Source organism: Stegodyphus dumicola, chromosome 2, assembly GCF_044657685.1.
Source record: "Stegodyphus dumicola isolate Sdum_Otavi_A_Nest chromosome 2, ASM4465768v1".
NCBI classification, from domain to species: domain Eukaryota; kingdom Metazoa; phylum Arthropoda; class Arachnida; order Araneae; family Eresidae; genus Stegodyphus; species Stegodyphus dumicola.
Window position 1 is genome coordinate 149,207,072 of NC_140769.1, and position 13,832 is coordinate 149,220,903.

The following is a 13,832-nucleotide window of genomic DNA, read 5'->3' on the forward strand; positions in this document are numbered from 1 at the left end:
GCCAAGTTAGGCACTCATCTATGATGATTCCCAAATATTTTATATGTTTTTGACATTTAATAGTTATGCCATTCAGTTTTATGGTTGGGGAAGAATAAACAGAGCTCCTCTTTTTAATTGTACTGAACATTGAGCTGGACTTCTCCAGTGAAAAGCTAAGTTTGCTTGTAGTTGCCCATTCTGGTTTTTTTTTTTTTTTTTTTTTTTAGTTAGGGCATGAGGGCATGATTTGCTCTATTTTGAATTTGTTGATGTGTTGATCCCGTCACGATGATCAGTACATCGTCAGCGTATGCTTGAAGTTGAACACCTTCTTCGTAATCTATCCTTAAAGCTGTATTCATTACTATATTCCAAAAGAGGGGTCTAGAGTTTAAGCCCTGAACACATCCCTTTTCTTGAACATGAAAGAATTGCTCATTATTAATTTCGTAAACTATTTGGCGATTATCCAGCATAGAAATAATAACTTTATATAGGTTGATAGGACATAAGAGAGATCGTAATTCATTCAAAGATAAGGCCACCAAATATTATTAAATGCACTTTTTATATCAAGAGATATAATATTCGTGTAACAGTTATTCCTTCTATTTGCTTCGACTGTATTTATAATATCTTTGAATGCATCCGTAGATATACCCCCACAGTAAATCCATATTGTTTTTGGCTAATTTTGCTGTTAGAGAAGAAATAGTAATTTAATCTATTAGTAATCAATTTATTAAAAACTTTACTCCACATATTTAATAAACAAATTGGTCTGTATGCTTCATAGAGTTCGGAGTTCTTTCCTTCTTTTGAGAAGAGAACAAGTTTTGCTGTTTTCTAGCATTCTGGGAAGATATCTCGTCGTAAGAGTTCATTATAAAGTTCAGTATGCAAAGTTGGATTAGCATAAAATACTTCTAAGATAATCTCTTTTGGAAGATTATCTAGTCCTGGAGCTTTACCAGAGTTTAAGGATTTAATAGCATATTCTACTTCCTTTCTAGTAAACGGGAGATCTTGTTCGGCTCCATAGCATCTTTTTAATTGAGTTCTGATGAACATGTGCTCCGGAGAGTAATTGCTACTATCATCTGCTGGGAAATGATGTTCCAATAGAAGTTTGTCTCATCAATTGTTTGTCTTTCCGTATTGTCCGGTTTTAGCAACGCTTTAATTTGGAATGGTAAAGAAATATTTCCTTTTGCAATGTCATAGTGCATACCAAAAGGTGATTTGGGATCGATATTTTCTAGATGAGTTTTCTACCATGTTGTTTTGGATCTTAGTAATTCTCGTTTGTATTTTGCTAAGTCCTTTTTATAAATTTGTTTAAATTGAGCTCGTAATTCTTCATCTTGAGTGCATCGCTGATAACGTTTCCTTTCAGCCAAGATTCTTTTCCTCATTATAGATAACTTTTGTGTCCACCATGGAACTCCTTTATGCTGAGTATTGAGGATTTTTCCTTTGGCTTTTATTACCGTTTCACATATTCTTGTATTTTTTGAGTCCATGTTTTTATTAGTTCATTCAAATTAACCGTATCTTTAATATATTGCGATTTTATATAGTTGAGAAATAATTGCCGAGCTTTTTTTTTAGAAAAAGCCATTCCATTTTTTCCAACTTATACTTTCTTCCTGTAGGAGAGTCTGTAGAATTGTCATAAGAAATTTCAAAGTAGACATAACAGTGATCACTTAATGATAAGTCATCTAGAACCCTCCAATTACGGATCGCATTTCCACGACATGTTGTGATATGAATCCAGCTTTTGCCTCGAGAACAATTGTAAGTAGGAGGACCGTTTGGATCGTTTTCTACTATAAATTGTCTTGAAACTAAAAATTCACAGACCATTCTTCCTCTGGGGTCCTCAAATGGAGAGCCCCATAATTCGCTTTTAGCATTGAGGTCTCCTAAAATAATATTGTCCTGTTGATCTGATAAGTTTTTCTCAACCAAGTCTAGTAGAGAAGTTAAGTCTCTCAGATCAGTGACTGGTGGGCTGTAACAGTTAAAGATCGATAATGATCTTTGCTGTAATTTCAGAGTTATAATATTCAGAGTAGAAGTAGATATTGTATTCAGCACCGTTAAACGGGGATTTACGACCACTATGGCCGTCTTTGGGAGTCCCTCTGACGTAAAAATAACTTTGTTTTGTATTGGGAAACTCGCCGGTTTATTATTAATACAGTACGGTTCTTGTATGAGTACCAGATCGTATTCGAAAATATGAGTTTTCAATTGTACAGTAGCAACATGAGATATGGCTAAATAATTTGTAATGCTCTTATGAAGTTGTTATGATTCAAATTAACCATAATTAATTCGTTTTTTGAGTTTGTCTATTTCTAGTATTCGACATGGACAATTTTTGTCAAAGCTGGAATGTCCTTCGTCATATTGCTGCTTGTTGTTTGCATTTCTTTCTGCACAATTTATACACTTAAGAATTGAGCTATCGCAATCCTTATGCGAGTGGCCAACTTCACCGCAGTGGCCACAAAGCTCTTCTGTTTGACATTGCTTCGAAATATGCCAGAATTTACAACATTTGAAACATTGAGTTGGTCCGAGATATTCTTTTAAATTGAATCTTTCTCAGTTGATGCAAACTTTTTTTACTTTACTTAATTGCTTAAATACTTCTGGGGTGGTCTCGCACAACCAGTGATTCTTATGTTTTTGTTTGATTGGGAATTTTACTAGTAATCCATCATCACCAAGTCCATCATTTTGAGCTTTTAAAGCTTCCAGAAGTTCTCCTTTAGATCTGGAGCTGAACTAATTTCTTTTTCTAAGATTTCTCAGTATCTTTATTTGTTTCAATTAATAGTACTCCTTTGGAAACTTGTTTGACTCATTTGACTCCGATATGGAGTTTGGAGGGATCAATTGATTTAAGTACTTTCTTTTTTAAAGAATCAGATTTGTCCCCTTCCTTTGTGGGGTAGAAGATAGTAACAAACTGTTTTTCTGGTTTTCTCCTCGTTCTGGATCGGTCTCTGGCAGACGTTTCAACACGTCCGCGTATGAGTCTTTTTCTTTATTTGTTAAAGCCATTCCTCTGTTAGTAAGTTAAACATCAGTTGGAACTGATGTCTGATATCTGCGGCCACATTCTTATTAAGTCCACTGGCCTTGTTTTTGAGAATCGTTTCGAGGTTGGCTACATAGGCCTGACCTTCCTTAAGAATGTCTTTTGAGTCCATAGTTATAGATTGATCAAAAATTATATGCAAATTATAAATGCTAGGGTGGCTACTGACTTGGTACCATAGGGTTCTCACCAAGTCAGCGAAGTAGTAGGCTCGTAAAGCTCAGGATTTCGACCCTCTTTGAAGAGGGAGCCCTCCGACCACGCCAAGGTATGCCAAGTATTAAGTTTAGCAATATCTGGAATAAATCTTAGAACAATATCTTTCACAGAAGAGCATCTCAATATCGACATTGTCATGCCACATGGACAGGCACAATTTTTTATCGAAAACCTATTATAATAAAAGGGAAAGTGTCCATCATTAGTTAAAGCTTGGTTTAAATACTTGTCACTTAGGCATCTTCTCTCACTTACAGTTGAGATTAAATTATATGTGAATCTTCCTTTAGAATCTGGGTTGTTCCATTTTGCTTGCCATAGAGTCAAACTTTTTCTTTTCAACAAGTATTTCAAACTGTCAAAGGAAGTCTTTAGTTCAAAATCAATAATTTGATTTTCAGTAGCAGCCTTTGCCAATCTATCTGCTAACTCGTTACCAATAGTACCAATATGACTCTTTGTCCAAAAGAGTTTAATATCTCTGAAAGCTCTAAGAAAAATGAGCATGTCTTTTATCTGTTTAATTAGATCGTTACTTGGACAAACATCTGTAATTGAAACAATTGTGTTTTCGCAGTCACTATGGATTTCTATAGGATCTATCGCAGAATTAGAAATAAGCCAATATAAGGCCTCTAACTCTGCCTGATAGACAGAGGCATTGCCAGAAAGTTTATATTTCCTTTGTAAGCTTAGTTTCTTATCTGAGAACACGCAAAAGGCTGCCCCCACATGACCATTTAATTTAGATCCATGTGTAAAAACCATGTAGCCTGTCATATTGGGGAAGCCTTTATGCCAATTCATCCGTTTCAACAAAGCTGGATGAATGAATGTTTCTCAAAGTCAAAAGTTCTAGCTGAGAAGATCTCACTGAAACAATCGACGGTTTTATTACTAGCTTTTAATTTAAAGATAGCATATTCTTTTTTCTGCTAAAATATCGATCGGAGGACATCCAGCCAAAATCTGAAGATCTACTGTGGAAACAGTTCTAAAACACTTAGTAATCCCCAATAAAGTGATTCTTTGAATTTGCAAAATTTTGTTATGCATTCGGACCATTCCAGTCCGCCATGCGCCACATGCATACAAGATCTTTCTCACAATAGCTGTTTTATATAAACTCTTAAGAACTTTGCCTTGGAGATTCATTTTACCAAGTCTATTAAGAATATGGGTGCATTCGGTCTTTATTTGATTTAGGTGAGATATAAAAGTGCTCTTTTCATCGATTGTAATGCCCAAATATTTGATTGTCTTGGAAACTCTAATTGGTTGTTCATACAGTCTGCACCTAGGATGTATTGATCTAGTATTAGTTTTGGCAATACCCAAAAGAAAGCTCTTCTTTGGATAAAATTTGAGTTTAACATGAAAAGACCACTTCTCCGATTCTTGAGTGGGGAAAATTAAAGCTTTTATCAATAGTATGGTGACCACTTCCCGTGACCAATAAAACAAAATCGTCAGCATAAGCTTGTATACTAACATTTTGTGGTAAGGTTATGTTTAAAGCTATATTAGCAATAATATTCCACAAAAGCGGACCAGATATTGGTCCTTGGGGACAACCCCTTTGGTAATTTCTGTGATGTCACTTACTACCATCATATAACGGAAATTTTCTTTCATTCAGAAAATCACATATTAATAAGCAGATATTTCTTGGGCATTTCATATTTTTCAATTCCTTTAATAAAATTGTCCACCAAACATTGTTGAAAGTGCTCTTTACATCTAAGGGTAAAATTACAGTATTTTTACCATTCCTTCTATTTCGAAGGATGTCAAAAATTAAATTATCTATAGCCCGGGTAGTACTTTTACCCGGCATAAAACCAAACTGATTTGTATTTAAAAGATTATTTGATAATAAATAATATAGTAACCGGTGTGTCATGAGTTTATCCAGTACATTGCCCCAGGAAGGCAGTAAGCAAATGGGGCGAAAAGAAGTAGGATCTTCTTTATCCTTTCTTTCTTTGTTGAATAAAACCAAATCAGCCCTTTTCCAACATTCAAAAAAAATTCCCCTCCGAAGACATTCATTCAGAATATCTACAAAGAACTTTTTATTACTTTCAAAGATTTCTAAAATAATATCCATTGTCAGGCTATCTATAACAGGAGCTTTACCTTTATTTAACTTTTTAAAAGTAAATTCCATTTCATCCAAAGTAAAATCATAATCATTTACAGTCTCTGTAGGTATCCTACAATCTGATCTAACTTGATAATGACATGATAGATCTCCATGAGTAGTATCACAAGGAAAGTGATATTGTAGGAGGTAATTTAATGTCTTGTCTATATTCTTAGTATAAGACCTATCTTGATATTTCAAAGAGGCAATTTGTAAAGCTGGTTTATATTTATTAACAGCAATATAGTAGGAATGCCAAAAGGTTGATGAATATTCAAAGTGCCGCATAGTTGTTCCCAAGCACAATTTTTACTAATATTGATTTCTCATTTATATTCAGCTAATTTCTTCTTATATTGAATCTTTAACAAATTTTTCTCTATACGATTGTAACATCTCTGAAATTTTCTTCGATACGGTCAAGCTTGACTTCTTAATGCTTTCAGGACGGGCGTCCCATATACGCATTCCCTAAGAATGTCTCTTACAGCCAGATGTCCCATCCATGCATCACTAGAGATTGCATTCAGAGGACGGGTGATGCGTATATGCATTTAGGTGGAACGTTTTTCTGAAGCTGAACACAGTTATGAACACAGTTTTAGGTTCCTGACCTTGAGTTTGATATATTCTGCTTGACTTTGGTATTTTACTGATCAGCTGTTGTGATGGTGTAGGGGGGAGCATAAACAGAGGTGGACTCTTTAAATCACTGCATGCTAATGAAAACATTCTCGTGTCTGATTTATATCCCATTTCTTTTTTTATTCTATTTTTTTCCTCTGCTATGTACGGTCTTTTAGGGTTACTGTGCGGAGTTCTTTTACATTTTGCATTGCCTTCAGATGTATTTCTGTTTCTTCTCTTTTTTATTTAGGAAAGCCTCACCTCCAGTCTATTATGGCGAGAAGGCCCTATTTGTCAGAAGAAGAATACCCTCGTATGGTTAGTGAACCATTTAACTAACGCAAATGAGAGTAATGATTCCTTTTCTAAAGAGTTAAAAAGTGATACTTCTCTGTTCTTTGAGATTTACTTTACTCGTCTTCATTTTAAATTTTGTTACTTCTTACAGTAAATAGTCTTTATTGTGTTGTTTTATTAATTTTAAACTTTATTGATGGATTTTATCAATTAAAACTTTGGAATAATTTGAATAGCGCTCCCGAAAATTATTTTACAAGATAAGCTATTTTTTAGGTACATTTTCATGTAAAATAAAAAAAAAAAAAAAGTTATTAAGTGCTAATTTTAACATATATATGAGCTCAAGTAATTATCAGGTTCAATGTTTCTTCTAACCTTCTTCGGAAACATACAATGACCTGACTAGAACAGAGAGCTTACTAAAGCTATGTTCACTAATTGTAGTAAGTAGACAGGATACAGACGAAGGGTATACAAAACCCTTTATTTTTTTCTTTATATACAATGACTTCCGTACTTCGGAATACAATGACCCTCCACTCGGGGTCTAACTTAAAAGATATCAAAATAAAACTAAACTCTAATTTAACTTTAGAATAAGATTGGCCTTATAATAACAGGAAGCGTATGTAGCACAGAGACTGTGAACACTACAATACGTTTAATTTATCAAGAGGATTAAAACCTCTGGCCTGGAAGGCAAAGTAGCAACTGCGTAACTTCTAAGGTAAGCGGCCTGCTTCGAACTCACGGCTTCCTCTCTTCTGCTTGGCAAAAAGGCCACACTTAAATACTTGGCGTTCGCCAGACACTTTGCATAAACTCCTTCACGCTTATAATTCTGGCCGGAAGTAGAAAATAAGAAGTGATAGTAAAGATTTAAAATAAAATAAACGTTAGTAAAACTTAAGATCCTTACATAATAATCTAAAATGATACCAAAAATTACAATGCTAGAAGCGAAACTTTTTTCTTCCTGATTTTTTTTATAAAATTAGGCTTAGGGATGCAAAACCTCCGTCCTGTATGGTGACTGCTTTTGATTCCCTTCTGTCCCACATGAGTGTCTTAAACAAAGGTGCGCTGTCACGAAAAGGTTAAAACAGCCAGTTTTTCGGACCACCAATGCACCTGTTTACCCAGAGCATTGCTCTGTTTAAATTTTTTCATCTTCTTATTTTTCTTACAGATATCCATGAGTTAGTAAGATCTTTAATATAAATATTTAAATCAGAAGTATTTTCTCAATTTTCTTCGGAAACTAGATTTATAGAGTTCTGCAGGAAAATTTAGCCAATTTAAATCCCAAATATAGAAACAACATTCAAATTTCTTCTCTCTAAGTAAGTTGTTTAAAAGTCTAATCTCAATGTAGCGATGATCGCTACATGATACAGCCATAGAAACAGACCGATTCAAGACAAAAGGAGATCTTACAATGGTAAGGGTCTATCCAGCTTTTGCCTCTGGCACCAGAAAACATAGCCGGTCTATCAGGACTATTAAGAACATTCAAATTGTTTGTCGAGCAGAAATCAGTTATAACATCACCTTTTGGATCTATTCAGTGATCATAAGGACCCCATAGGGGACTCTTAGCATTGAAATCTCCGTAAATAATTATTTCCGAGTCTCCATGTGAATCAATAATACTATTAATACAATATAAATAGTCATTCAAGGCGTCATTAGGGGGGCAATACACTGAAACAAAAACTATGTTTTTATTATTAATGATAATTTTGATTGCCACTATATTCGAGGAAGCATACAAAAACATTGCTGGAGAGCTGTCAAACAGAACAATTGCCGCTCGTGGATAATTTTTGTCACAAAAAGTTTGAAATTTCATCGAGATTCCCTGAACTTTATTATCTACTATATAATAAGGTTCTTGAATCAAGGCTATTTTATAGCCTCTTTCAATTGCTTTAATATATAATTGATTTACAGCAGCTTTGATGTGATGTTAATTTATTTGAATCATTTTAAAGTCTTCATCACTTTTACTAGCCATAATTAGTACGACTGATTAAAAGATCCATTTGTCGTTTGTGACAATGACAGTTTTTATCTAAGATAGAATGATCAACGCTAAGCTTCAATTTATACTTTTTGTTTGCCTTTTTGCAATTAATACATTTTGGAGTAGCTTTACACTCCCAGTGTTTATGTTCAACTTCACCACACTTAGCACATATTTGTGGTTCTAGGTATTTTGCTTGAAAGCGCCCATACTTTGAACATTTAAAACATTGAGTTGCTTTCAAATACTCTTTAATTCTAAGAGGAGACCATCTTATGTTAAGTTTTCCTGCTTTTATAAGTTCTCTATATTTCTTAGCATATATATACTTATGCTTGAATATAGGAGTATAAAAAATAGATGTCTAAAACTTGTATTTAAGTAAAAAAAAATACATTTATAATGTTTAACATGTTACTTAATTTTTTTGATAAAGTAAGTGACTGTAACGTCTGTACATATTATTTTTCAGGCACAGGGAAAGGCGGTGTCAGTATATGGGGAAAGAAATTTGAGGATGAACTCAAAGATGAACTTAAGGTATTCTGCTTGTTTTTTCAAAATACACTCATGTCCATAAATTAAGGATAATGCAAAATCAGGCAAAGGTAGAATTAGAAGCAAAACAAATTTGACTTATTTGTAAAGCTTATTTATTAAACAAAAAGTAAAGAGCAAAAAAAGATGCTATATGTTTGATATTATTAAAAAAATTAGTGATTTTTTCCTCCCTGGAGCAAATTACACACAAAAAAAAAAAAAAAACCTATTTACAAAAAACCAATATTATATGGTAGGTATGATTGTTAATACATTGTATATCTCCCAGACGATGCAATACAGTCCGTACAACACCTAGGCATGCTGAGTATCAAATTATCAATCTGATCTTGGGGGATATTACAGCATTCAAAAAGCAATGCTCTCCGAAGTTCCAGTAGACATGTAGGAGGAGGTTGACGGGCTGCAACTCGTCGGCCAAGCATGTCCCACACGTGCTGTACTGGATTCAAGTACGGTGAGAATGCTGGCCAGTCCATACGGGTGATATCTTCCGATTGAAGGCATTCGCTTACGATGTTTGCTTGCTGAGGACGGGTGTTGTCATCCATAAACACATTGTTCGCCCATGGCGTCCCGAAACAAACGTACATGTTGTTCCAGAATGACGTCCCGATAGATTTGACTTGTCATGGTTCCAATTTGAACATGCAGGTCAGTTCTGGAACCCAGAATAATTCCACTCCAAACGAGCACTCATGCACCACCGTAACGGTGTCGTTCAATGATGTTTTCTTTGTGGTAACGGGTACCTGGAGCTCTCCATATGAAAGTCCGGCAAGAATCAGACTGCAAGCTAAACCTGGACTCGTCGGAAAACATCACACAAGCCCACTGTTGCGGTGTCCACAATGCATGCTCTCTACTTGAGGCTAACCGCAGGCGACAGTGAGTTGCAGTAAGTGGAACACATCTGACAGCTCTACGAGCATATAGACCAATCTGCCCTAAGCGTCTGTGCACGGTCTGCCTTGAAATTGTCGTGCCAGTGGCTGAAGAGAGCTGACGAGACAGGTCTGAAGCTGTGCTCCGCCTGTTTCTTTTGGCAGTAACTGCCAAATACCGGTCCTCATTCGGCGTTGTAACTCTGGGGCGACCTGTGCTGTAACGTCTACTCACATTACCATCATCTTGGAATCGTTGCCAAAGCCTGGAGGTGACACTCTGGGCAATTCCAAGTTCGTCTGATACTTCCAGTTGGATACGCCCACATTCTAGATGGCCGATAAGTCTACCACGTAAAAAATCATCCATATGCCTCCTTTATGTCATAACTATTCAGTTATTGCACTGAAGTGCTTATAAAGCGCTGGCGAACAAGTTTACTTCTTTGCCTGTATTCCTTATATATCACTCTCTTACACTCTCGTCATTGTGACGTACCATCGGTGTCATCTGGTTACTTCCTGAAATTTGCATATGATTCTTGAAGATGTGTGTAGTGATTTTACAGGTAATATATTTATTTTAGAGTTCGATTTCCGCTTGACTCCGAATTATCCTTAATTTATGGACATGAGTGTTCACCAATAGTTAGAAACTCATATAGGTATTTTGCAGAGGGTAAGAGATTTCTAGATTGTTTTATAACTTTTATCTTACTAAACCTGATAAATTTCAAGAGAAACTCTCCTGTTTTTTTTTCTCCAAACTTTTTCTCCTGTTCTGTTGGGACCAGAGCTGCCAGATTTTAATCAGTCTAAAAAATTTCATCTCTCCTTTTCTTTTCCTGCCCCTCTCTTTTTTTTGGGGGGGGGTAAATTTAGTTAAAAACAATTTATCATCACTTTTTCCATTTTATACAAAAGGCTTAACCTAAAGTGTTTTTTTTTTTTTTTTTTTTTTTTTTTTTTTGTTATATACTTAATATTTCAATTAAAGGATGATTTTTTTATATGTAACAGCTAATATAAAATAATTTCTCAATTAATAAATTAATGATTTAATTAAGGAAGGGTTCCATATTTTCCTTGATATATTCAGTGTATTTGTTATGAACTGATAAATTAATGATTTAATTAAGGAAGGGTTCCATATTTTCCTTGATATATTCAGTGTATTTGTTATGAACTTATTCAGTCTATTACTTATGAATCATTGGATCAGATGCCCAAAATGTATACATCTTAGTCAGTTTACATCTGCACAGTTTCTCATTTTGTTCTGTATTAGCCATAAATTAAGGTAATTCAGCCAATTTAAGCAGAAGTACAAGAGCAGCAATGTAGCTTTATGTTGAAATCATAAAAACTTGTATGTAGTCTTTTCTTTTTTGATTTCTCTGCTTTTGTGAAATTTCATTTATTATTATTATTTTTGGCTGGAAAATCTTTGAAGTGTATTTTACAAAATATCTGTGTTCTTTCATCTTCAATTCAAATATGTTGAGTAGAAAGTCATGATGCTTTTATGAATTCATTTTCTCTGCCTTTTTTTCTTGTTCACTGGCTAATCATGCTGTGAAATACAGAATATGTATAATTAAAGTTCCCTATTCCCTAGCTGCTTACAGCTATAACCATTCATCAGAAAAATTTGAAATTTTGCATTATGTATTGTTGTTGTTACCAATCTCACTCATCTGCCAAAGGTCCAAAGGTCAGCACAAGCCCACAATCATTGTGGCAAGAAGTCATATGCACCTGTCATTAACTAGAGCCTTGAGCACCATATAGGTGTCATCCTGACTTTAGCTTAATTTTGAAAAAGAGCACTGCCGGGGGGGGAGATGGGTCTTCCATTCCTCTTTCCTTTCCAACATCCTTGTAAGAGAACTTCGGCTCACCACATAGTTAGAGTGCCCCATGTCATATTTACAAAAATCTGCGGCCTTCTTTGGGATTCGAACCCGCATCCTTCGGAACGTTAGTCAGAATCATTAACTGCTATCCCGGTAGGGTGTTATGTCATAAAGGGAATAGAAAGAAATTTAGCAAAAAATAAAATTAGTTCAAAATATTACTACTAGGAGCTATATTACTAAGAAACATCTGTAGTACACATGCAGTGCTTTTCATCGCCATGCAGCAGTTATAAAACCAGTAAAGATTTATAGTAAACTTGTTTTTATTGTTATTACCACTTATAGTGAGCTTGATTTTGCAGGATTGCTTTTAACTGAATTCTTTTATCAAAGCATTGATTCCATGGCAGCTGCTTTACAGACTGTGGCAACCCTAAAGAATTCGTCTGTCACGAGGATCACGTACCCAGATGCATCATTACGTCTACGTCTGCTTTTCTGTTTGATAGTTAGTTGCATTTAAGATTTTGTATAATAAGAAATGGCAAGAAAAAATAAATGTTGGTGTTTTTAAAAAGTGTCGGCTCAGATTTTTGAACCTATGATTTACATGTTAAGCAACAAATTTGGTGAGCCTGCCAGGATAAATGTCACAGGGTGACATTATCGATTTCAACACTTGATAATTTACAAAAAATAAGAGAAGTTCCTAGGTGAAAACATGGATGATTTAGAAACACCAAAACAGAAGCGGAAAGCAATTAGGAGTGTATTTACGAAAACAGCTAATAAGTTAGAAGAATTGATACGATCTGATTCTCCAGATTTGTACGATTTAGAAATTTATTTAGATCAAATTTCAGAGAAGTATAAAACTTTACGAAATACGAATGACTCTTTTTTGGAACTTCTACAGAAAAAAGGCTGTACTCAAGAAGAATACGAAAGAGAATTTATTGCAGCTCAAGAATATTACAATAAATTATCTACGTTGAAAGTAAAAGCCAACAGGAAAAAAAATAAGTATTCACAGTTTTCTACTGGTTCAACAAATAGCGGTTTTTCATCAAGAATAGTTACGGTGGCCGCAAAACAGAAACTGCCGGAGATCAAACTGGTGAAGTTCGATGGAGACTCCTGAAAGTAGTTGACGTTTTGGACGAGATTTAGTAAAATACACGAAGATACTCGCATCGACAAGAGAGACAAGTTTCACTATTTACTGCAATCTACGAAACCTGAGACTGTGCCAAGAGCAATAGTGGAAAGTTTTCCTGCTACTGAAGAAAATTACGAAAAAGTCGTGGAGTATCTCAAAGAACGATTTGGAAATGAAAATGTTTTAATTCAAATTTATGTTAGAGAGCAATTAAAACTGGTAATCAATGACAAACAAAAGATAGACTTATTAACTCTTTATGACAAGTTGCAAACTCAACTACGCGCATTGGAATCACTCAGTTTAACTAAAGATAAATTTGCAGTTGTTTTATTTCCTTTAGTGGAATCAGCACTTCCTGCTGATTTAATACAAATTTGGGAAAGACAATGAGATATGTCACCTGAAACAACAGGTAAGAGTGATTTGGAGTCATTGATTTTCTAAAAAGGGAAGTAGAAACTGAATTGAGAGTTAAACTTACCCATGATGTTTTGGGTTCTGATAAAGTAAGTAATAAGAAAAATAAGTTTTTTGACACAAAACCTGTTGTTCCAACTGCATGTGAACTAATTAATGCAATAGTAATAATAGTAAGTGTAATGAAAATTTTCAAAAGTACAAAAAGTCTGATACTTGTACTTTTTGTGGAAAATTCCATTTGTCTGAAAGTTGTAAAGATGCATCTTTAATGAGTTTAGAATGTAAGAAAGATATCATTAAGAAAAAGAATGTTTGTTTTGTGTGCCTTAAGAAAAACCATAGAGCAAATCAGTGTGCAGCTAAACATACGTGTACCTTATGTAAAAATCTACATTTTGGGATTATGTGCCCTGATTTGCCTTCTAACAAAACAAAAAATGTCACAAAGTTAAAAAATGACGAAAACAAAACAGGCATTCTTAATAACTATGTTAAGGTATCAGATGTATATCTTCTAACTTTAATTGTAAA

At 34.6% G+C, this 13,832-nt stretch overlaps 1 protein-coding gene across 5 annotated transcripts in view; it reads left to right on the top strand.

Moving 5' to 3' along the window:
- Positions 1 to 13,832, top strand: part of LOC118191590 (uncharacterized) — a 92,262-nt gene that overhangs the window by 53,969 nt on the left and 24,461 nt on the right. For 3 of the 5 annotated variants that reach the window (XM_085811243.1, XM_085811244.1, XM_085811240.1), the window contains one exon: positions 8,888 to 8,955. In XM_085811243.1, the coding sequence (XP_085667369.1) occupies positions 8,888 to 8,955 (68 nt within the window). Of the gene's footprint in view, positions 1 to 6,339; positions 6,408 to 8,887; positions 8,956 to 13,832 lie in introns of all 5 variants that reach the window. The other 2 variants (XM_085811241.1, XM_085811242.1) reach the window with 1 other exon arrangement.